This window comes from Tachypleus tridentatus, chromosome 11 (assembly GCF_004210375.1).
Source record: "Tachypleus tridentatus isolate NWPU-2018 chromosome 11, ASM421037v1, whole genome shotgun sequence".
Taxonomy (NCBI): Eukaryota; Metazoa; Arthropoda; class Merostomata; order Xiphosura; family Limulidae; genus Tachypleus; species Tachypleus tridentatus.
The window spans coordinates 64,236,236-64,261,183 of record NC_134835.1 but is presented as its reverse complement, the minus strand read 5'-3'; the positions used below and the strand labels follow the sequence as shown (position 1 = coordinate 64,261,183).

Sequence of the window (24,948 nt, the reverse complement as noted above, 5' to 3'; positions counted from 1 at the left end):
TAATTTTGTTCCTATTTTTTGTTCAGTTTTGATATCTATGGAATGGACACAACATCTGTAAACTTACAGTACAACTATATCCCTCTTAGCTATAACTTTTACAAGAATTAAAACCAAAATTGCAAATACATAAAATGTAATTCTTACTTTGACTTTAGTATTAGTGTATAAAGCTGCCAAAGTAGGGATTACATGTTATAAATTTGTGATTGTGGTTTTAATCTTTGTTTCTTTACTTTTTGCAAAAAACCCTTCCTTCATTTTAAAATTCATAATTTTTAATACTCTGGTTTGTTTACTTTTCATGTTATACTTGTATAAAGCACATAATTTACCTTTAGAAACTATTACATGTCTGTCTGTCAGTATGGCTTTGTAGTGGTACAGTAGTATATCTGTGGACCCACACTGCTAAAAATTGGGTTTCATTTCCTATGATGGACACACACAGCCCACCGTGTGGCTTTATGCTTAATTCTAAACAAATAAACAAATCATTGTGTAACACCATCTGTTGGTTGAAACAATGTTTGTTTATGCGCATGAAACATTTGCTATTTATAAAAAAAATCTGTACACAATTATTGAAATATCAAAAATGGATACACATGACTCAGTTAAGTAAACTGGAGAAAGTTTGTAGCAATAGTCTGAGTCTAGGTGCTAGGCCCACTGACATCAGATAGTTAGGTTGTAGATGAAACAGTTGCTTTTAAAAATTTTTAATTGTTACGCTGGAAATGTGAGTGATCTTTTTAGCATATTAGTGTATATGTGCATAATATATTGCAACCGATACTTTGAATGGTGTGCTTTTCACTTAGGAATTCAATAATGGTTTTTCAGCAAGTGAATTATTTGGAATAAACCATACTATAGTTATACTTTTTGCTGTTGCGTTCCTGAAGAACAGTTGAGATGTATTGATGTTTATATTTTAAATACAAAACTACTGTGATTGATAATGTTAAGCTAGTGTATGACAGGTGAATCAAATAAATTTGGTTTACTGATCATGTTTAAAGACTTAACATGAAAAAATTCACATTCAAATATTTTTTACTAGATTTTTGTATAATAATTTGCAAAGATCATAAGTCTGAAATGTTATTGTTTTTAATTGATGTGTTTAAAACCATTTTTGTAATCTATTTTTCAAGTGAACTGTTATATTCTGTAATTCAAAGTTTTGTTTGTTTTTCAGTTAACTACATTTTATATATTGCGATTAGTTTCAGCTTTGCTTTGTTTATGGATGCTTGAGCAACTTTTCTTACCTACACTTTTTCACTCCACAGTTGTGAAGAGTATTTTTCTATTAGAAGAAAGTAAAATGCTTGTGTGAAAGTTATCTATTGTTTCATGTGAAAATGTGATACAGTTTTGTGCACTGTGTGTGTGTGTGTGTGTGTGATGTTGATGCTGGTTGTGGAAAGTTACATACCACATTAGAAACCAGGATGTACTTTCTTTTAAGGAGTAATATCAGATTGTATATGTTCAGATGTGAAATGTCTCATTAGTATATAGTACACTCCATGATTATTATTAGAAGTGGATACCAACATACATTTAGTGCATGTATTTACTATGATGGCTGAAATTAATAGTAAAAGGTTCAAATGTTATGCAACCATTTGTACAATGATCAGTCAAGTAATTGGATATGTGGCCCATAGGTTTGAGCTTCTAAACTGAAGAATATGGTATTAGTAATGAATATTATCCTTTGTTCACTTACCATAAAACTGATCAGTTTCTATCTTTGTTTTTCAAGAGATTAATAAGTTAAAATATTTCTAATAAATAATTAAATATCCGGAGTATCTTTGCCAAGGTTTTTTGCAGATACACACTTCCATTGCATATGAGAACAGAGACCTCTAACTTTAAGCTATGGAAAACTTCCTTGAAAATAACCTAGTTGTTTGTTTGGTTAAGTACTTAATACATTATAGAAATTCCACATAATTAAAATGTACTATGTTAAGATGATTAAAACAAATTAATCTTTTTTTTAGCTTTAGCTATGTAGATTTTACTATGAAGTAAGTGATTAATTTCAGAAAAATGTTTGTATAAAAGTGTAAATATCGGTAATGAACCATTAGGATAAACTTACTCAAAAATACTTTGTTAATGATTTTTTGAAAGAAAAACAATTAAGGCAAAGAATGTTTAAAGGAATTTTCATATGTTAATCCTCATTTCACTTGATGAGCAAACTTAATTTTCTTTGCAACTGAAGTAAAGTAAAAAGAAATGTAAAGGCAAAAATATTTTGTAAATTGTGTGTGTGTAATACTGTTAAATACACTATTAAGGTTTTTTTCCCAAAGGAACAAGTAACCCCTGTCTAGCTGGAGGTACCCAGCTGGGTGAAGTGAGCTTGTTCTTGAAAAAGGAAAAAACTGTGCAAACACAAAAAATACAAAGCAGCTTAAATAATTTCCAGTACTTAGTACTGTTGTGTATTAGCTGAATTTCAACCTTGCTCTTGTCTCTTTGTTTTCTGAATATGATGATGAATCCAAGTGACAGCATAGCTGTAGATCTATGCTGTGAAAATGTAGTTTGAAAATGTCACAAAAGTAAAAGTATATTATTAATTATAATAGTACTTAATAGTCAGGATTGAAAATGTTTTCAAATAGTTTGTGCATTGAAAAATCACTGTTGAATTCCTAAGCAAAAAGTGATCATTCTGTGTATTGGATACAATATATTATGCACATATAGACTAATGATATGCTAAAACTATCACTAACATTTTCAGTATAACAATTCTGAAATTTCTGAAACAGCAACTTTTTCATCTACTAACTACCTGATCATGTCAGGAAGGCTAACCCCTAGGTTGCTTGGAATGTCCCTACAAGATATATACTTAAAGTATGTACTTCATACAGGCTTAACAAAAAGTAAACAAACAAGAGAATAAGAAATGATTAATTTTGAAATGAAGTACTGATCTGTACTTCAGTACTAACTACCTGAACATGTCAGTAAGGCTAACCCCGAGATTAGATAGACAACTGACATTCTAAAGGTAAATTATATACTTCATACAGGTTTAACAAAAAGTAAACAAACAAGAGAATAAGAAATGATTAATTTTGAAATGAAGTACTAATCTGTACTTCAGTACTAACTACCTGAAGATGTCAGTAAGGCTAATCCCGAGATTGGATAGACAACTGACATTCTAAAGGTAAATTATATACTTCATACAGATTTAACAAAAAGTAAACAAACAAGAATATTAGAAATGATTAATTTTAAAATGAAGTACTGATCTTACTTCAGTACTAACTACCTGAAGATGTCAGTAAGGCTAATCCCGAGATTGGATAGACAACTGACATTCTAAAGGTAAATTATATACTTCATACAGATTTAACAAAAAGTAAACAAACAAGAATATTAGAAATGATTAATTTTAAAATGAAGTACTGATCTTACTTCACAAAAGTATTGAAACAAGAATTAAAACAACATTCACAAATTTATATCATTTAATCCTTACTTTGGTAGCTTTATACACTCATTTGTAGGCTAAAGTAAGGATTACATTTTATAAATTTGTGATTGTTGTTTTAATTTTTGTAAAAATTATAGCTATCAGGTATATAGCTGTAATGAAAATTTGTAGATGTTCTATCCATTCCATGGTCATATGAAAACTGAAAAAAATAATAGAAAAAATTTTAAAAAGAAAGTTGTGATTCGTTATTTGTAGAATTGCTCAAAGTATTCAGAATAAATGCTTCAATAAAAATTTAATGAACAATTCTACAAATAACCAAGAATCCCTACTTTCTGTTAAAACTTTAATTTTTTATTTATTTATTAAAACTGTGAATAAGTATATTTTATTATAGTAAATGGATCTTGCTACATTTTACACAACTAGTATAATTGGTAGTGTTGAAAGAAATTGGTAAACTTTAATAGTTAAGCCATTTAATTACCTGTGAGAAGTGATAACATTGATTGAGATGTGTAAACTGATAGGTTAATTAAAATTTATCAAAATTATTTTTTTCAGTTAATCAAATAATTGAAATTGATTGCAATATCAAAAGTAATCAACTAAAAATTAATATTTCCTCTTATTACTATTTTCAATTCTAACCACTCAAATAATTGAAATACCGTTATAATTGTTTAAGCACAAATATACATAGTGGGCTTGCTAGGCTCTGCACAACTGTAGTTATCTTTTTTTTTTTTTTTCACCTCAAGTTCATTAAGCTTTGGTGATAAAGTGAGGGAGGTGTGAAGATCTTGAGCTTGATTCTCATTCAATCATATTTGCTTGCGCTATGTTTTTATGGCAAAGCTGCTGAAAGTATCTTCCACTTTCACAAACTTGATAGCTGCCATCTCCACTACTTTTAAGAAACCCTTTGCTAATTTATTAATCTAATAGAACTGTTGATTAATTTATTACTAAATGTCATTAATTAGCCAGCTCTACTTATTATGTACAGCTACTATTGTATTATGTGAGAAGAACCAATGATACCGTAACAAACAATTTGTTTCCTTTGAAAAAAGTGTTAGAGCATGAAAATCTGATTAGACAGTGATACCTAGTTATACAAGTTTTGCATTGTGGACAGATTAAATTAATTTGAATAATTTCAGTGAAATGTACAAAAAGAAAAATGAGGATTTAAACTTGTACATTTTTCCCAAGAATGCATTTAACTTAATTTGTATTGCACAATAATCAGTGTAACCTATAGTATAGATATGATTACTAAAATATAGTTTATTTTGAAGCATTTTTATTCAAAGAAATGTTTAGTTGCTGTGATTTGAGAACTGTTGCAATGTCAGGGATGGTTTTGAATTTTCATCAAAATATTTTAAATATTTCTTCAATAGGTAATCAGAACTGATTCAATACTGTGTGATGTTTCCTTCTATAACAATATTATGTGATGTGTAAGTTATAAGTTCTGGGAATGTCTGTAAATATCATAGCAAAATATGTGAATTTCTTGTGTTTTTTGGTAGTTAGTCACTGGTACTTAATGAGTATTATGATTTGATAATTTTGTAACTTTTTTTAAGTAATCTTGTTTTACATTTCACTTTCAATTTTTATACTTGTATATATTATAGGGTTAATTGTATTTAGTATAGGTTTCATACTCCTTTGCATAAAGATTCTTATGCAAGTTGCCAAACCTATTATGTAAAGTTTTTGAACATTTGTGAATCATGGATTTTTGTGGTATGAAAATTATTAAAGTGGTAAAAAATTAAGAATTATGTAAAGTATATGCAAGTCAGTATTTTGAATTTTTTTAAACAGGTGCATCCAGGATATGGATTTTTATCAGAAAATATGGAATTTGCCAGAAGACTAGTAAGTTTTCATTTTTTTGAATTTTTACATGTTGCATGACTTGATGTAATTTGACTTCAAGTATATTAATTATATTCGTAATACTGCAGTGGAATTATGTCAGTATCATGAAAGGTTTTTTGGAAGACAAGGTAGTAATTTCTGTGAAATGATGAGACCAAAATAAAACCACAAAACAGATTTTATTAAAGTTCAAAATATTAAAAATAACTGATTTGAACATAGGTTTCTCAGATTTCTTTAAAAAATATAAATTATGAAATATCAAAATAAAAGTAACAAATGTTTGTGATGTCATTTAGAACTGAACTACTTTTTTTTGTAAGCAAGAGATATTCTGTTCAATGAAAGATCTTTTGGGCAATAATTAACAACAAATTGTGTAGTTTACAGACCAGATGAACACCTGCTTCTAGAACTGCAACAAGGTTGAGAAGGAACCTGTCAAAACTATTAAAAAGTCAAAAGTATAATTTTACATCTTTTATTCATAAAAAATCACTAATGCGATGCGAATAATGAATTCAGTTTTAACATTCATGACTTCCTTGCATTTGTTTCAAAATGAAAAGGCAAACTTTGTAAATAACAGAATAATTCCATTTCCTTTTTTTACATTTATCTTGTAGTGATAAAAAATGTATTTTTTACTGAAGTTATAAGAGTATTCAAAATAAAAGCTAAAACATTAATTTAGACACCGCCAAAGAATGAAGAGGAATCTAATGGCCTACTGTATTTTTACTTTGAAGGCAGAAAATAATGTCGTTTTTCTTGGGCCTAACGCAAAAGCTATCCATGCAATGGGAGATAAAATTGAGAGTAAAAGAATAGCAAAGAGTGCTGGAGTTAATTTTATTCCTGGGTTTGATGGTGTAGTGAAGGTAAGAAATTGTTTATCATTCTGTCAACATTTGAAGTAACTGATGTGTAATATAAAGCTTATCTTGGCAACAGTGTTTATTATAACATTTGTTAAAGGCTACCTAACATACCTATCAATGTTTGAGAAATGTTGTGTGCCTATAACAGAAATTAATTTGTATGTTGTTCATATTTTTAATTGTGGACATAGACTAATGACATTCTAATAAGATTAAAAAAAAAAGAACTTGAATTTTAAAGGAAAAAATGAAATAAGTATTTTAAGCCAAATAGCTTTCTTAGGTATACAAAAAAACTATCACTTCTTGAGCAGTCATGTTACATTAGGAATGAAAACAAACATAGAAATTATAAATGGTAGTATTTAGAATATGCAATTGTTTTTTTCACTAGGATGTTGAAGACTGTATCAAGATAGCAAATGATATTGGTATGTATCAGATTTAACATCACTTAAAAGGTATGTGTATGTTACCCATTCATAACAATTCTAAATTCAGATAATGTTCAAGACAAGTTATGTCAACTTTTAAGTTTTTCATATCAGTTTTATATGTGAAAGTTTAGTTAATGATGTTAAGACATGTATTGTCCAAAATACATACAATTAAATTTTGACCATTTTTCATTTACAAAATTGCTATTACATTTTTAAAAAAATTTCTTTGATAAGTTAACTATTTCAAGATGGGCATTATTTTGCAAGTATGTCAGGAAGTTTTAGTGAGTTACATATAAAATTTAAATAAAGCACTTTCTTATAATATGTAGGTAAACTTGGCATAAAAATATAGTTAATAATCCAAGTTTAACATTATTTAAATTTTCAGTTCTTAATTTTATAAGGCAATAAAAAATCCTCCATTTCCCCTATTATGAGAATTGAAATTTGTTCTTTAGGTTTCCCTTTTCTAATTTATTTATCACTACTCTAGAAAGTATGAAATTATAGTGTAAATTACTCTTTATAATGTTGTCATTGCTGAGACAAAGCATAAATTTTTATAATCTTCAATCTTATTTGGTTATACAGCTATAAAATAGAAAATCAGACTTCGCTTGTCATGCCCACCTATCACATCTCTCTTACAAATTGCCGTATGCCAATTGCTCTCTCTGACATTTAAAACTTTATTGTTTGTAACAAATAGAAAGCCAAGGTTTTAATTTTTCAAATGACGTGTGCAATTATGTTTTTCCTTTCCACTTCACTTTAGAGTAAAACTTTACTTCTACAGGAACTACATCAATAAGCTTAGCTGAAATTTCAAGGCTCTTGTAGTGTAGTTAGAAAGCTACAAAAATTGTGATAATTATGATATTGTCTGCTTTTTGCATATTATTCCTTTTTTTGGTATATTATTTAATTAAATAAATTGAGCAGCAGCACTATTAGTATTAAAAAAAAAAGGTAAGTGTCATTGACAGTTGATAGAAAAAAAAAGACTGGTAAGTATTTTATTTCTTGAATTTCCTGTCTTTAGTATAAAAGTAACTAAGATGTAAAAACTAAACATCAGTTAGACAAGGCTAGATTAGATAAATAGTATTAGTCCATGTGTTATGTACTTTGATAGGGAAGGCCCAGCATGGCCAGGTGGGTTAAGGCATTCGACTTGTAATCTGAGGGTCATGGGTTCAAATCCCCGTCAGACCAAATGCGCTTGCCCTTTCAGCTGTGGAGGAGTTATAAAGTGATGGTCAATCCCACTATTCATTGGTAAAAGAGTGGCTCAAGAGTTGGCAGTGAGTTGTGATGACTAGCTTCCTTCCCTCTAGTCTTATACTGCTAAATTAGGGACAGCTAGTGCAGATAACCCTGGAGTAGCTTTGCATGAAATTCAAAACAAACACTTTGATAGGGCAACATGAACTCCTTGTTTATCAGTTAATTTAAAATTTTTATGGTGGGAATATTAAGTTAACACACTTCAGAGTGCAATAAAACAACAAAACTTAAAGTATAAAAAGATGTATGCTGTTACAAGGATGAACAGAAAGGAAGAAAAAGAGGGTAATCTAAATGTCAAATTTTTTTTTCCTGGTGGTTACAAAGTTGGTCAAATTGACCAAACTCGTATGTAGAATTAAAGTAGATAAAATATAGTCTCATAATTATTAAGGAGGTTTTAGAGATTACTCAAAAGAAATTCGAACATTTTCTAATGAATAAAAGTATTTGTAGTCTCAACATGAAAATCATTTTACATTTAGACTAGTAAATAAAACTGCTCAATATATTCGTATACATACCTTTGTTAAAAATAATTAAAATCTAATTTGCCAAGCTGATGTGGAAAGAGTTAAATTTTAAAAAAGAATGATACAGGATTACTTTTTAAGCATGTTTTGTGAAATTGCTTCTTCAGTGTAAAAGAACACTGGCTGTACATTTTGGTATTTGAAGGCTAGTTATATTTTATTCTATTGAGCTGTGTTTATGACTTTGCTTTATAGATCAAACTATGGTTTAAGTAACAGTAAAGTAAAAACAGATTGGAACTAAGAAGTTGAAATTAAATGTAATTGCCTTATTTCAAGCAACTGCATTTTATAGATTTACAAAACTATATACTTAAGTGTATTAAAGTAATTTTTATTTATTTTGTATGATGTATGTAGAGTATATTTATTTTTTCTAGTAATTATGTTGAATTATTGACAGTTCCGACTTGTGTTCACAAGAAAGAATAGTTGCACACTGATTTGTTCCTTTATTTAGGATATCCTGTCATGATTAAAGCCTCTGCTGGTGGGGGTGGAAAAGGAATGAGGATTGCTTGGAATGACAAAGAAGCAGCGTAAGTTATTTTGATGTGTTCATTTAAGATTTTGTTTATTTGAAGGAGCTATGTACATGTCAAGTAGTAAAAGATTTTGTCTAGAAACTATTGTAAAATGCTAATATCATCATTACTGTTATTACCAATGTTAAAGTACAACCTACATTCCTTATGGACTCGAACTTTAGGAAAGTTCCTCCTCCTCCCCCACTTCTCCAGAGTTGGACTTTAACTCTCACCAAATGAGCTTGGTTAACTTAAAAAGTAATCATCAGAGTTTCTAAACTATAACTTTTAATATCTTTTGCATCTTTGTGAAAGTTGGTGAGCTTACAGTAAACATTTCTGAAAAGAGATCTATGAGAGAGAGAAGATATTAGAAGGTTAAGCTCTTACAGATTTTTGAATATTATTATCATTTGTAGTAATTTGGGTTAAATGAGAGAATAACTAGATTTTAGAGGACTGGTAAGTAAAAATTGTAGGGTTAATGCTTTAAATTAGAATTTGCAACCTGTACTAAAATGTTACTTGGGCATATAGCAGTACATAAGGCATAGCTATAATTCAACTTGTTGGTAAATCATCAAATAGGTTAAATACTTTGTATTATTAAACAAATACAATGCAAAGACTATTTGATTGTATCATATTTTAAGATAAAATCTGTTATTTTAAATCAGCTTGTAGGTAGGTTATTACATAAATAACTACTAAAGGAAAGAGTAGTTATTTGTCACTTCTGTATGATTACATATACTTATTGACTTTAGTATGAAGATAAAGTAGTTGTAAAATATAAATATTTAATTCTTAAATGTTAGTAATTTTACAGGGTTGCCAGTAGGCTGCTGATATTTAATGTTGAGTGTTTGTTCTCAGGCTACAAATACAATGGTGAAGACTAGTATAGAAATTAATCATTTGTAGTTTTGAGTGTGATAGGAGAATTGAATGGGTTTTATAGGGGAATTTGGGAGTTGTGTATTTTTAAGGACCCTAGTCATGAGGATGTACAATTTGTTTGTAGGTTGGAGGAGAAGTTGAAGTTTGTTCAAATTAACCATTTTGCAACAGTCACAGATCAAAGGCCATGCCATCATGTTTATTGACTTGCATTCAAAATTTTATTGAACTATTATTTTATGAATATGTCACTGAGTTTGGAAAAAATTGTAGATAATTCAAACTTTAAATTTGAATTTGTTACTCGGAGTTATTTTTGAAAGGAATTTGGAGAATATTCCTAAGTCGGAAGTCCTTGCTGGTTTCTCCACCCAAGGAGTTTCTGGAGTGAGGCGTATCTCTTCTTGCAAAGATGGAATCATGATGCCGACCATGTCTTGCATCTGACATTCACATCACCATGTCCACCTGCCACCATCAAGGCAGGTTATCTTAATTGCAAGGTATGGCTATATGTTCTGAACCCTCTCAGATGTTTCCAATGGCACTGATTTGGTCACTCAAAGACATCATGTTGTGGCATCCTTGATGTGTATTCATTGCAGTGGCAAGGATCATGATGCTTACAAGTGTGAAATGGACCCTCATTGTGCTAATTGTAGTGGCTCTCATCCCTCTTACTTTTATTTTTGCTCAAGGTGGGTGGAGAAAAGAGGTATAGTGTTTGAAAATGGTTCACAACATTTCTTGCCCTGAGGCTCAGTAGTTGCTGTCCACCACTCCATCTTGGATGTATGCTGCTGCACTCTGTTCCACTGTTACAGTGGGAGTACAGACAGATTTCTCCACATCTCCAACAAGAGTTGTTTTCAAACCACATGAAGAAGCTTTTGCCCTCCATGGTTAAAAGAGCTGACAAGTCAACATCAACACCTATCTCTGACCCAATTGTTCATTCCAGTGGCTCCCCCAGATCACTTTCTTTGACTCCAGCTTCTGATGTTTTCTCTGGTCCATCTTTTGTGGCCCTGAAATGTAGAGCAATAATTCATTCACACCCTCATTTACTGGAATCTTCATGCATCGACAGAGACTTGCCCACTCAACCCAGCACAAGATCCATGGAGTTTGATAGATTGTATAATAAAGAGAAACAACATGGTCAAAAACAGAAAGGCTCTGTCCAATTCTCCTTCACATAAATGAAAATGGTCACTTTAATATAGTGGAACTGTCAAAGTTTTCATTCTAATTTGGAGGGCATCAAAGTGCTGATTGATTTTTACTATCCTTTGTGTCTTTCCTTGCAGGAAATATTTCTGAAATATGTCGATACAGTCACCTTTCAGCAGTTTTCTTTGCAAAGAAATGAGAGTTTGTGATGGATGGGTGCATGGAAGGGGGTGGCACTATTGGTTTATCAGCATGTGCCCTCCCTATCTATGCCACTCAATATATTCTTGGAAGCTATAGTCATCTATGTTTCCTTGGGTTGTACTATCATTGTTCTCTACCTTTCTTTTGTAGAGACCAATGTGTGATCAGTCAGACCTTAATGCTCTTATTGAACAGCTGTCATTTCCCATTTTATTCCTGGTGCACTTTAATGGACATAATCCCCTCTAGCATGGTAATAATATAGATGGCAGGGGTTGTTCTGTAGAATATATGTTCTTGAATCATGACCTTTCTTTCTTCAATATTGGTATTTATACCTATTTTCATGCACATAGTCATTCGTTTACTTGTGTTGATTTCTCTCTCTGCTCCTCTTTACTTTTCTCTCGTTTCTCTTGAGAGGTTGCTAGTGATCATTTTGCTATTACATTTTTAAAAAAATTTCTTTGATAAGTTAACTATTTCAAGATGGGCATTATTTTGCAAGTATGTCAGGAAGTTTTAGTGAGTTACATATAAAATTTAAATAAAGCACTTTCTTATAATATGTAGGTAAACTTGGCATAAAAATATAGTTAATAATCCAAGTTTAACATTATTTAAGTTTTCAGTTCTTAATTTTATAAGGCAATAAAAAATCCTCCATTTCCCCTATTATGAGAATTGAAATTTGTTCTTTAGGTTTCGCTTTTCTAATTTATTTATCACTACTCTAGAAAGTATGAAATTATAGTGCACTTTAATGGACATAATCCCCTCTAGCATGGTAATGATATAGATGGCAGGGGTTGTTCTGTAGAATATATGTTCTTGAATCATGACCTTTCTTTCTTCAATATTGGTATTTATACCTATTTTCATGCACATAGTCATTCTTTTACTTGTGTTGATTTCTCTCTCTACTCCTCTTTACTTTTCTCTCGTTTCTCTTGAGAGGTTGCTAGTGATCAAATTGCTATTACATTTTTAAAAAAATTTCTTTGATAAGTTAACTATTTATTTCACATATCAAGCAGCTATGTGTCAAGTGTACAATAGCACTGAACATCCTCCATGTGCTTCCTTCCATCTCTTGGGGAGCTGATCAATGTTCAATGCTAAAAATCTGTTCCATTAGAATCTCTCATTCCATTGAAACTGGACTATGGGTCTCTGGACTATGACTTTGCTAGGACTTCTGCTTTGAAGATGCTGAACTCTGTTCATCATCAGTAGGCTCTGGTTCTGCATAGAAGCTTTTCACACTTTCCCAGTCCAGAGATTTTGTACACGGTCTCATTAACTTGCTCTTCACTTCTGCCATTTGCAACTGTCTTTACTGTATGCTTCAAAACTTCGATTTTTATCACAGTATCCCACCTGGGGTTGTCTTCCTTCCTCAGTGGGCCATGCTTTTTCTAAATAGACAGTCTGCCATTGCCTCTTTTGGCCTTTGTATCCAGACACAGTTGGCTGAAATGGGTCTATCCTTGGATGACATTGCTGTTTCCACTTATCAGACCATCTCACTATGGTTTATTACCATTCCCAGATGTGACCTTTCATTGAGTCTTCTGAAGAAGGCAGATGCCCCCTATTGAAATTAGTCTTCTATTTGCCAAACATCTTTTGAACCATCCTTCCATTTCATTGTATATGGATGGTTGGAAATCAGGTGACTGTGGGCTCTGCCATGGTTTGGTGGTTGCACATAGGATCCCCTCTGCAGTTTCTATGTTCAATACCAAACTGTATGCCATTTCTCTTTCCCTGGATCACATATAAGCTATGCAGTTTATGAACTGTACTATTTACACTGATTTGCTTAGCTCTCTACTGTCCCTGCAACTGCCTCATTTTAGTTTTCACCCTGTTCTCATCAATATACAAAATTGACTGGCTTGTTTCTCTTATCATCCATTTCTTCTGGATACAGGGACATGTTGGCATTTGCTGTAATAAACTCGCTCACATTGCAGCTAAGTCTGTCTGCTGTGTTTCTATCATGACCGTGCCTGTCCCATATATGGACTAGTCCTGTGTTCAAGGCTTGGATATGCACCAGTTGGCAGTTGACTGGGAGTGAGCAATGTGATAACAAGCTTTTCCAGATAAAACCTTCTGTTGGATTTTGGCCATCTTGCTTTCGTAAGGATTGGAAGGAGGAGTTGTCCTAACTAGGCTATACATTGATCACAGTTTTTTAACTCCGTTTTCTTTTATCTGGGATTGATGCACCAGTGTATGGTTCGTGTGATACTCAAATCACAGTAACCCACATTTTACTGTCATACCATCATTACAATCATGAACAACAACACCATTTTAGACTTATTTTTATCATGGATTCACCCTTGATGTTGGACAATGTCATTGGTGATGGTGACACTGTCCAACTTGGTTGTTTTTCTAAATTTTTGAGGGCCATTCATCTTTTTAACTCTTAGGTTTTTAAGTCAGAAATTGGACTTTGTTTTGTTTTGACATGAGTCCTTTATATATTTTAATAATTTTACTTTCTAATTTTTTTACTGGTTGTATGATGCAGATAGTATAGTTACTTTGCACCAATAAATGCCAGTCGATCAGTCTTTAGGAAGCACATTAAATTGTTGGAAAGGATTCAAAGAAGGAATGCTAGAATAGTGCCTGGAAAGGAGGAGTGTTGTCATACAAGGAAAAGTTAGGATATCTGATTGTATTCTCTTGAAAAAGAACAGTTACAGCAGATCTGATTAAGGTGTTTAAGTTTGTTAAGGGAATTGATAATGTTGATGCATCATCCTTGTTGTATTTAACAGTGAGAATAGTATGACTAAGGGACACGTATACACTTGGGAAATGTAGGAGCTATCTTTTGCTAAGAGTTTTATTTTTCTAATAAAGTGGTTGGCTATTGGAGCAAGTTGCTTTTGGATTTTGTAGAGACAGTATATTGAACACTTAAGGGATAAACTTAAAAAAAAAAAAGATAGTATTAACAACATTTTGTATTGAAAACAGCATAGTTATTATACATCATTTAATATATTAGAACTTTTTCCTTTTATTGCTTATAAATGATATAGTACAAAGTATCAGAAAGGAGAATTATTGACAATTTGTGAACGAAAGAATGTGACAGGTGGGTGTGGTTGATTTTCTAAACAAATAATTTATTGAAGGCTATAAAAAAATTAAACTTTGCCTTAACAATATCTGTATTGAGTAATTTACATTAAATTCTGTACTTTAGAGAGGTGTGGTAAATATATTAGAGATGGGGGAGATGAACTAGATAACAGATGTCATGATTCTCCAACTGGGGATGTTTGAGGGTTTTTCTGAATATTTTCTGAAGATATTAACAGCTTAACTTGTATCCAAATTTGATTCATTAAGTACATTTTGATATCAAGTTTATTTGTAACATTTATAATAAAATTTAAGAATTAAAATGTAACTCTAAAAAATCATGAAATGTACTTTTTGACCCACCCATTGTGAGAGGGTTAAAGAAATTCAGAAGAGAAATGGAGTAGGGGAGCATCTTTACTACCAAAAACATAATGTGATTAAATTTGAAAACCTGGGGAGTGTTTCCTTCATGTGTTTTAAAGTTAGTTGTAAATTGTTGGTATATGTTATTGTTTCAGGGAAGGATTCAAGCTCTCCAGAGATGAAGCAGCTTCTAGTTTCGGAGATGATCGGTTGTTGGTGGAAAAGTTTATTGATAACCCAAGGCACATTGAAATCCAGGTAAGGGTGAATGAATAAAAGGTTATAGTAATGTGAAGGCTTATGTATCATTGCGAATGATTTAATACACTGTAATGTGCAAAAAAGTTCAGTCTACTGATTTTATTGGCTATTGTCAAAAAACAAATCTAAAGAGTTTCATTTAGATATACATAAAATATGATTACTTGTTTGTAAGGATTGCAGGATAAGATCATGTAATTACTAAAATCAAGCATCATACCTGTTATAAAACAGGTTAGATAGTAAATGTGGATGTGTGTGTATGAATATATACATATAGGATAAAGTATTATTCATGTTAAATACGTTTTTACAGGTTCTTTGTGATAAACATGGTAATGCTATTTATTTGAATGAACGTGAGTGTTCAATTCAAAGAAGAAACCAGAAAGTTATTGAAGAAGCTCCAAGGTCAGAATCTTAAGGTTTTTAATCATACTTTTAAAAACTGATAGGTCAGTAAAGAGAAAGGAATAATCAGTAAATTGTGTGCTTTGTTGCAGAGGTTGAATTAGTTTTGATTCATCCAGCAAAAGGCTTAGTTTGCTAGATAAATAAATGAATCAACTCAAAAATAAAATATTTCAGGAATTAGTTCAAAATTGTGTAAATAATTTGAATTTAAACTGTGGTAAATATCACTGTTATCAAGAAGTGATATTATTTACTTTTTCTTTTTCCATTAGGCTTTTGCTTTCATGATTGTGCTTGTAAACCCAGCTCTAATGACAAGGGTGGTTTAGGCTTAAGACATCATATAATATTCTGCTTTCATTCCCGTTATATCTAAATCATTTTTAGTCAATAAATTGGTGTGAAATTAGTTATTTCTGTCAATATAAGAAATTATGGTAATATGTTGAATATCTTTATGAAAATGCAATAAGAATATTTCTTTAGCATATATAAAAATAATTGGTTTTACAAACCTATATACTGACATCAAAACTAATTTAATTGTTCAGATTCATTGAATGTTAAAAACAGTGTTATTTTACCTTGGAAACTTACTGTTTAAAGTGAAAAAGACATTAAAATGTGAAATATGAAAATCTTAAATTTTGTCTGATTTTTCAAAATTTGATCAATAACGTGCTGTATGCTGACTAATATTTCAAATTGTGGCAGTATGTAATGAGTTTTGAAAATTTTTTGTATAGAATGAGAAAAATTATACATTTGAGTAGTTGTATGTTGAAACACAGATACTTAAATAATAGTAACAACAAGCATAATAACACTATTTGACAAAGCAGCCTCATCTACTGAAATTTTATTTCATTCAGATTCATTACCTGAATATTCAATAAGTATTCCTTGCATCTTTAATATGATTTTATAGTACATTTGTGGATCCACCAATGAGGAAGGCTATGGGAGAACAAGCTACAGCTTTAGCTCTGGCAGTTGGATATGATTCAGCAGGTAAGTTTGAGTATTACTTTGACCTTTTAAATATATTATAGCTCATTGTAATTTAATTATTGGAAGGGGTACTGATTTTTGGATTTTTCTTTGGAAAAACATTATTTATTTATAACCTGTAAAATAAATGTTAGTTTTTCAGCTGAAAAAATAAAATGATTGAAATCTAATCTTGTATTTAACATTTAAATTTCCTGCTGACAAATTTTAATTCTCTGTGGTGCTGTTTTTGTTTGATCATGTGGTTCTTTACAAATACTTTGAAACTAGAAAACTTGTTTAACTAAAATTGTTTTCCATTGTTTTTATTTCCAGATTTTAGTTTTTAAAATTATAACATATTTTATTAGTTTGTTGAAGATGTGCTCACTGAATATATTGGTAATAAAATTAAACTTTTCTGAAATAAAATAATTTCACTTTTTTTTTCATAAGGCTTTTCCTTGTAAACAATTACTTCACTTTTTTCAATAATAAATTTTTGTCTGTTAAAAAATATAGCAAACTCCTTTCAAGATAAAAAACAACAAACAATAATCATCAATAGTTGTATACTTCACTTGTGTACTTTATAACTTGTGTAAAATATTTAAAAACATGCATTAATTGTATTGATGTTTCTGAGAAATTTTAATATTATTTTAAGTAGTTAATTATAAGTGTAGAATTTTATGTAATGTCTATGTACAATCTAAATTTTTGTATTGGTCAGGAGAGCTTTAAGAACCAAACTGATATAAAATTGCTTTTACAGGGACTGTGGAATTCTTGGTTGATTCAAAAAAAAATTTCTACTTTCTCGAAATGAATACAAGATTACAGGTAGGGATTCTCATAATCCATGAATTGAGTTTTGATTTAGATTTTTACTTACAGTGGTATGTTCTATTCATTTTAGTAAACAGTCATGGCTTTTGAGTTTTGAGCTCAAGGCTTGTTGACTGCTATTGTAGGAGGCAGCTTGGTTGCCATATAAACACTGAACATTTTCACATTTTTTCATTTGTAAAATTTTTGGAATAGCATTCTGTGTTGTTAACTCTTTCAGCAGGGGCTCAATCAATTTGACTGACCATGCAACCTCTTTTAGATATTTAAAGTCTCTATAGCAGTGGTTCTCAACCTTTTCTGACATGCGGCACACCTGGAAAGCCTTAACGATTTTTTTAGGTACATGTTACATGGCAAGCGTTAAAAGCCTTAGAATGAAAATCACAGCCAAAGCAAGTGATAATAATGTCATTGTGCATCATGTTTAGATACACGTAACATAGTAGAGTTAACTTAAAAAGCCTTTTAACGAAAATCATGGCCAAAGCAAGCGATATTAATATTATCTGCACATTGACAATACTATTGCATAAGAAGAAAAGGAAATAAATGTAAATTACCCTCGTTTTTTTTCTAGAATGACACTAAAATTGTAATATGAAACTGTTCATTTATCCTAAGTGACTCTAAGTTTATAACAGTTTGCATCTGTTTATAATTAAATTTTATTGTTTTATAGCTCCTTTTGGCTGCCCTGTGAACCATGTCTAACTACTATCTGCATCACTACAAGTTGTGAACCACTCAGGGCACATGCAGCTCATACTATTGAATTACATCACCCACAAGCTGCTCACATACATATTTTGTGAAACATTTTTTATTATATTATTTTTGTTACCTAATTTAATCTTAACTGACCTAGAAAAATCCCCATTTTTACATTTTAGTTCCTTTTATAATAATAAATGAAGAATGTACATGAAAAATAAGAAAAAGTACTCATCCAGTCATCTTTCTTGCTGTTGATTGTTGAGGACAGTTAAGCCTATTTCTTATACTGATGGTAGTAATGCACTAAATTTTTACTTAACTCAAAAATTCAACAAAAAACATGCCTAATAACATGCAAAAAGTTAACAGTTTCCCCTAACTCAATTTCTCCAGCTTTCTAAATATGTGGTAAGAACCTGTTACAAATTTGCCTAACCATCCATTAAGTTTCTCACAAAAACAAAGGTTGTACTCTGAGTTAAACTTATGCTCATCTGTTCAGGACACGATGTTATACAGTATGTCGCTCGATGTGCGAAATTTACGACTTTCTATTCATTATAGGTAATATATGATAAAATGTCAGAGAACTACTGACAAATCCTTAGAGAGGATATTACAAATGGGTGTGGCAGAATGGGAATGATTTTTCTGATAGCTTTGTAATCAAACAGAATTAATGGTTATAAAAAAAAAATACTTGTCAAAGTAATTTTGATTTTATAGTGAGTAACTTTTATTTAATTTCATATATTTTGAGAAGGTGTATAAAATAGAGAAGATGGCTAAAGAAAATATTGTGTTCTGCTAGGGAAAATTAAGAATTTTTAAAAATATTTCATTTTAGAATTAAGAACGTAATACTTGTACACTATTAAAATATGGATTGTTAGCTATGATTTTATGCAATTCTAATTTGTATAACATAAACAAAAAATAACTTAAAATGTTGAAGGTAAGACACAAACTGTCATGTGCAGTAAATGATACTTGAGTGAGAGGGTTAAGTACCACAGATGTTTCATGCTGCATTTTTTTATTTCTGCAATATTTGTTGAATTTTGTATATGTGCAGTAATAATATCAAGAGAAATATTTGACAGCTAAGTCTTTGTAAGGGTTGGAAATAGTCAATAAGTAGAAGCTATGTGCTAAGATGTTTTCTTGCAGTTGCTATTGTATTGTTGTACAATTTTTGTGAAATTCAGTTTATATTAGTGGTCCTTTACTGTTTTCAGAAGTTTAAGGAATAATCTACAAAGAAATGCAGACTATTTCCAAGTAGAATATAATAATTCTGCTGAAAAAATTGAAAATTAGTAAAATAAACATTAACAATTGTAACAAAAATAAGTTTTTAACAGTTTCCATTTCTTTTAACTGGTATTTTTTAGAGACCACTGAAACAATACAAAAAATAAAAAATTAAAGTTCTGAATGAATTATAGTGCTTGACAGTTACTGGATGTCTAATACTTTGATTCTAAAGCATGGATTACACTAATATTTAAGTTATGAGTTAAAAAATCTTGTTGGTATACATTAATAAGTAAGAAAGTGTAGGTTTTGTCTGTATAGGAAAATTTAACAGTTGCTTTAGATGAAGAGGTTTGACCTGTTATGTGTTATCATGTTAACCCTCTGTGAATCAGAGGTTTTCATTGCATTTGTTTACTTCCATTGAAAATTTTATTGAAGTACAATTTTGTGAATTTATGTTAACACATTTTATATGAAAGTGTAGGTCACAATTCATATTTTAGTATTGTAAAAGTAGATATTAAAAACACATCTAAACATTGATTTTTGTCATATGGAATGTTGAATACAGTACTATTTCAAATTAAGATGTTTGTGATGTCAAAATACAAAACCTATAATTTTGTACAAATTAGGAAATCAAATTACAGACATTAAATAAATTAGAATATAAAATAACTTCCTATCTTTTACTGAACCATGTATTGAACACAGTGGCTCTGTTCACCTTTCTGGAAATGCATCTTTAAATTCACTTATTTATGTCTGTGAATAATAAATTGATAGCTCAGAACGTCCCCAAGTGGCTTTTTTCAGCCATTTTTAAGTATTACAACATCTCATTCTCTTATTACAAACTTCAAGCTTAGAAGTTGAGTTTTCTTATGTTTTTAGACCCAAATACAGCTTAGTAACTAAACTTGATAAATTATAGTGGTATTCCATTATATCAGTATAGTAATTTATGGTTTTTTTGGTTATTTCAAATGTATGTATAAAGCCTGAAAAAATTATTTAAAATCCTTCATGTGAGAAATATTATAAGGCTTGGTACCCTAAGACAAATCCACGTGGTATGGCCAAGTGGTTAAGGTGCTCGACTCATAATTCGAAGATTGCAGGTTTGAATCCCTGCTGTGCCAAACATGATTGCCCTTTCAGCTGTGGGGGTATTATAAGGTCATGGGCAATCCCACTTTTTGTTGGTAAAATAGTTGGCTGTGAGTAGTGATGACCAGCTGCCTTCCCTCTGGTCTTACACTGGTAATTTAGGGACAGCTAGTGCAGATAGCCCTCATGTAGCTTTGCATAAAATTCAAAAACAAAGAAACAGCAAATGTGAATAGAAAAGTCTTAACTAGTTGAAGTAATTGTTTACTTTATTTACTCTTACGTGTTTTTAAAAAAGTAAGTTTTAAAAACTTGTTTGTAAAGAGTAATAAGGTATATATAAATATGTGTATAATAATTAAAATGTGACTTACAAAATATAGTTAACTGAAACAGCCACGACAGGTCACTTTGTAAAGATTTAGTCAGTTTGATATTATTGGATTAGTAACATGAGTGCATATGTTTCACATCATTTTAACTTCTGTATTGTTAGTCAAGCATGTGTAAAAGGTCAATATAATAAAAATAATAAATATGTGTAAATATATAATCTTGAGATTTTAAGCTATTTAGTCTAAACATTTGTGTTTTTGTGTTATAATTTGTAGTTACTCTAATTTATATTTATTTCCTAACTTTTTATGATGGTTACAGGATTGGTCAAATTGATGGAACCTGTTGGTGAAAATAACATAAAATATAAAAATGTGGACATCATAAAGACTTAGCTTGTGAAATTTGAAAATTTTCTGATGCATAAGTATTTTCAACCTTAAAATGAAAATTACTTTGCATGTTGTTGTTGGATAATTGACATGCAAGAAGAAAAAGGCATGAGAAAAAGTTGCTTAACAAATCTTAATTTATTTTTAAAAAATCTGATATTTTGAATATGAAAGCTTTGTAATGTTTACAGATAATATGCCAAATTTCATGAGCAATAGCTAGCTAAGTTAAAAGTTATAGCATGAAAAGTACAAGCAAAAAATGGTTGTCAGTCCCAGAAACCAAGCCTGTGCTGGAAGAGTTAATTAACATACAATACTGTAATGTACAATTGATGTAGATTGGCACATTAAATGATCAGATAGGAAAAGGTTTGACATTTATCCCAAGTGTTAACATTTATTACAGGTGGAACATCCCATCACTGAATGTATTACTGGTGTAGATTTGGTACATCAAATGATCAGGATAGGAAAAGGTAAATATATACTGGAATAGAATTCATGTAAAGATTACATACAAAGGATTGAAGGTTAGTGTTTTTAAAATAGTAAAAGTTGTCTATATATATATATAACGTTTTTAATCAACAAAGAATTACTAGTTTGACTTTATAATTTTAGTGATCATTACAAAGAAAATTAGATTGCGAATAAACACAAATAGAATCTCTGTCGAACAATTATCTTACAGCAGTGCAGTATAAAAGTTAGGAAAGTGAGGAAGATATACCTAGACATTGCATTTTTTTTTCTTATACTCACTACACTTCTACAAACTAATTTCTAAAGTAAAATCAGGTGGTTAATTTTAAGTTATTATTTTGGATAGCTTTGAAAATATTTGTGATATTGAGCATCATAAATTATCTTGTTCATTATTACACTTTTTATTAGGACATAAACTCAACTTGAAACAAAGTGACATTCCTGTCAGGGGCTGGGCACTCGAATCTCGTGTTTATGCTGAAGATCCCTACAAGCATTTTGGCCTGCCCTCTGTTGGTCGTTTATACAAATACATTGAACCACTTTCTATTCCAAAGGTAAATTTATATGAAGGTGTGTGTGTATGTGTAAAATATGATTATGGAAACTTTTGTATGTTAATCTGATTCAAGAAAGAGTTCTCATCACTTTATTAATAGTTAGTGTGAAGGTTTTTTAATGCTAATCTTTCAACAAAGTATAGGAGGATTTTGAAATTCAAAGACACAAGTACAGTTTGGAACTTTAATTTGGCCTTGTATGCCCAACAGAGTTTATTCTATTCTAACCATGTGTGTGATATCTCATAGTTTAGACTTACAAGCCCAAGTGGATCATGTGAGAGCAAAACATGCACTTCTAAATTTTTTTTATTTTTGTAGATAAATGAATAAAACATAAGTAATATAAAGCTTTAAATTGTAATGTGATTGATAATAGCAATTTAATTAAAATACATTTGTATTAAAGTAATTTAATTAAATGTTGAATGTAATTCACTAATATGATAGGAGTTTAAAAATGGCATTGTGGTTATAGGGTTAAATACTTAGGTTGTTCTGATCAGAATCCAATATTAATTTAGTAGTGAACTTTTATATTTGAACCATATTAAAGTATGTGATTGTTATTTGTTCTGTTTTAAAACTCATTATTTGAATATCTACATACAAGTTTTATTATTTGGTAAAGCATACTGGTGTTAACAAGTGAAACTCTAGCTTTAACATACTGTTATTCTATACAAAAATTTCTATCTTAAAATACACAGGTAAGTAGAAGCAATCACCAGAATTTGAACAACCATAGAAATCATTGGAGAAATTTCCTGAGAAACCAATCTGAGTGCCAAAAAGTCATTTAATACTCTTCAGTAATGCAAATTTATAAAATTACAAATTAACAGTTGTCACTAGATTATCAATATTGTCATTGCATATAAACCCCCACCCTATTCTTGTGTGACCTCAGCTTACCTCATTCAAGTGTGGACCACAAATCTTTATTGGACCAGTCACTATGTTATTTTTTAAGTTGACCCAGTCTGTCTTTCATGAGTACTACCAAGAACCAGATTTCTGTTGGAGCATTGTAATGTATTTATTGAAAATCTGATCCAGTATGACAGTTTTTTTTAGTTTACAGACTGAGAGTAAAATGTGTTTGCTCTTGTTACATTACTCACAGGTTCGATGTGACAGTGGAATCAAGGAAGGAAGTGAAATTAGCATTTATTATGATCCAATGATATGCAAGGTAAAGCATGGTTCACTGTTACTCAAGATTTAGAAGTTTCTCACTGATATAAAACAGTAATGATTGGATCTATCATATATTTAAAATCAAACTTGTAACTTAGTCTAATCAAAAATACAGTATAGTTGAACCATAAGATTAGCCTTGAGAATAAAAAAATTAAGTGTTATAAGAATTTGAAAAAGTAAATGCAAATGATTATTACAGAACAAAAGAATATCAAGATAACCATACATTTTTCCTGGAGTACTGAAAAAAAAGTTTAGAACATATTTATTTCTAGCTTGTCACATATGGAGACACTAGGAAAGAAGCTCTTGATACAATGGTGAAGGCCTTGGATTCTTATGTGATCAGAGGTAAAAAAAGATAACTAAAGTTATTATCAAACTTAGATGGTGAACCACTAGTATTTATGGAAAACATCTCTCATGGTGTCTTCTTTTGCACTTAGCAACAGTTGAGCTTATTTATTTAAAAAAAATGTGAAAGCTAAGAAAACGACAAAACTGTTGCATGAACTGTATATATAAACATTAGTAAGTTTCACCTGTGCATACAAATACAAAAACACCAGAATATGAGACTTCCTTTCCTTTTAATTTTTTTACCAGGCTTATAGCTTAAAAGGTCACTCTTTAGGAAATAGTTTTACTGAGAATCTATAAAAAAAACAAACCATTTTTCAACTAAGCATCAATAATCCAAACTAAATGATACAAACATATAAAGTTCATGTGTAAATAAAGTATATTACAAGTGTACAAAAATAAATAAAACTAGTCACCATACATTTCTTGTTGAATTAATTTATTCTAGTTATAATTCATCTCATTATAATTTAAATGTAGGTTATTTATCCTGTAATTTCATACTTTTCATTTATTTTTTCTTTAAGTTTTAGTAAATGTGTTCATGATTTTCCAATTTCTGCTGACTTTTAGACAACCATTTACTTTTATCTTCTTATTACTGTCTATTAAAAGTAGCACCATAAAATTATAAAATAATTGTTTTGAAAAGTAATATTGTGTTAGATGAATTCCCAGAGAGATTATGAAAATATGGTTCTTTTATAATTTTAAATTTTCTCGGGCTACACTTATTTAGATGTTTGCTGGTATATAGTGGGCTGTTTTGAGACATCTTACATTTTAAAAGATATGTTCTTAGAATTGCAATTGAGTTGTTAATATATATTTTTTGTCATTCTTTATTGTTGGGGTAGATTTCACATTTTTTTATGACCAAAATTACATAAAGCACAAACTCTTTCACTTACACCTGAAGATACCAGCTTTATTTTTTTTTTTTAAATCTTTTTTTAAGGTTTATGCAATAATGTAAACAGGTTTTTAGGTTGTCTTCTTGACAAATAAATTTTATTTTTCAATAAATTTTTCAGTTTTTATTCTATTTGTTTTAATTTTGAATTAACAAATGAAATATATGTATATTGTATAATGAGTCACAACAAAAACTATAATATTCTCTTTATGAATGCATGTATAAGCCAATATACCTGCCTTTGCTTGAGTTATTAACTGATATATTCTAGCTGACT

The 24,948-nt window shown here is 30.1% G+C and overlaps 1 protein-coding gene across 2 annotated transcripts in view; it reads left to right on the top strand.

The window, feature by feature from the left end:
• The window catches only part of LOC143232317 (propionyl-CoA carboxylase alpha chain, mitochondrial-like), a 48,618-nt gene that overhangs the window by 9,370 nt on the left and 14,300 nt on the right, over window positions 1–24,948 (top strand). For both annotated transcript variants that reach the window (XM_076467584.1, XM_076467585.1), the window contains 12 exons: window positions 5,327–5,380; window positions 6,133–6,264; window positions 6,659–6,695; window positions 8,988–9,066; window positions 14,967–15,069; window positions 15,389–15,483; window positions 16,415–16,497; window positions 17,252–17,319; window positions 21,550–21,619; window positions 22,038–22,186; window positions 23,316–23,384; window positions 23,668–23,743. In XM_076467584.1, coding sequence (XP_076323699.1) covers window positions 5,327–5,380; window positions 6,133–6,264; window positions 6,659–6,695; window positions 8,988–9,066; window positions 14,967–15,069; window positions 15,389–15,483; window positions 16,415–16,497; window positions 17,252–17,319; window positions 21,550–21,619; window positions 22,038–22,186; window positions 23,316–23,384; window positions 23,668–23,743 — 1,015 coding nt within the window. The remainder of the gene's footprint in view (window positions 1–5,326; window positions 5,381–6,132; window positions 6,265–6,658; window positions 6,696–8,987; window positions 9,067–14,966; window positions 15,070–15,388; window positions 15,484–16,414; window positions 16,498–17,251; window positions 17,320–21,549; window positions 21,620–22,037; window positions 22,187–23,315; window positions 23,385–23,667; window positions 23,744–24,948) is intronic.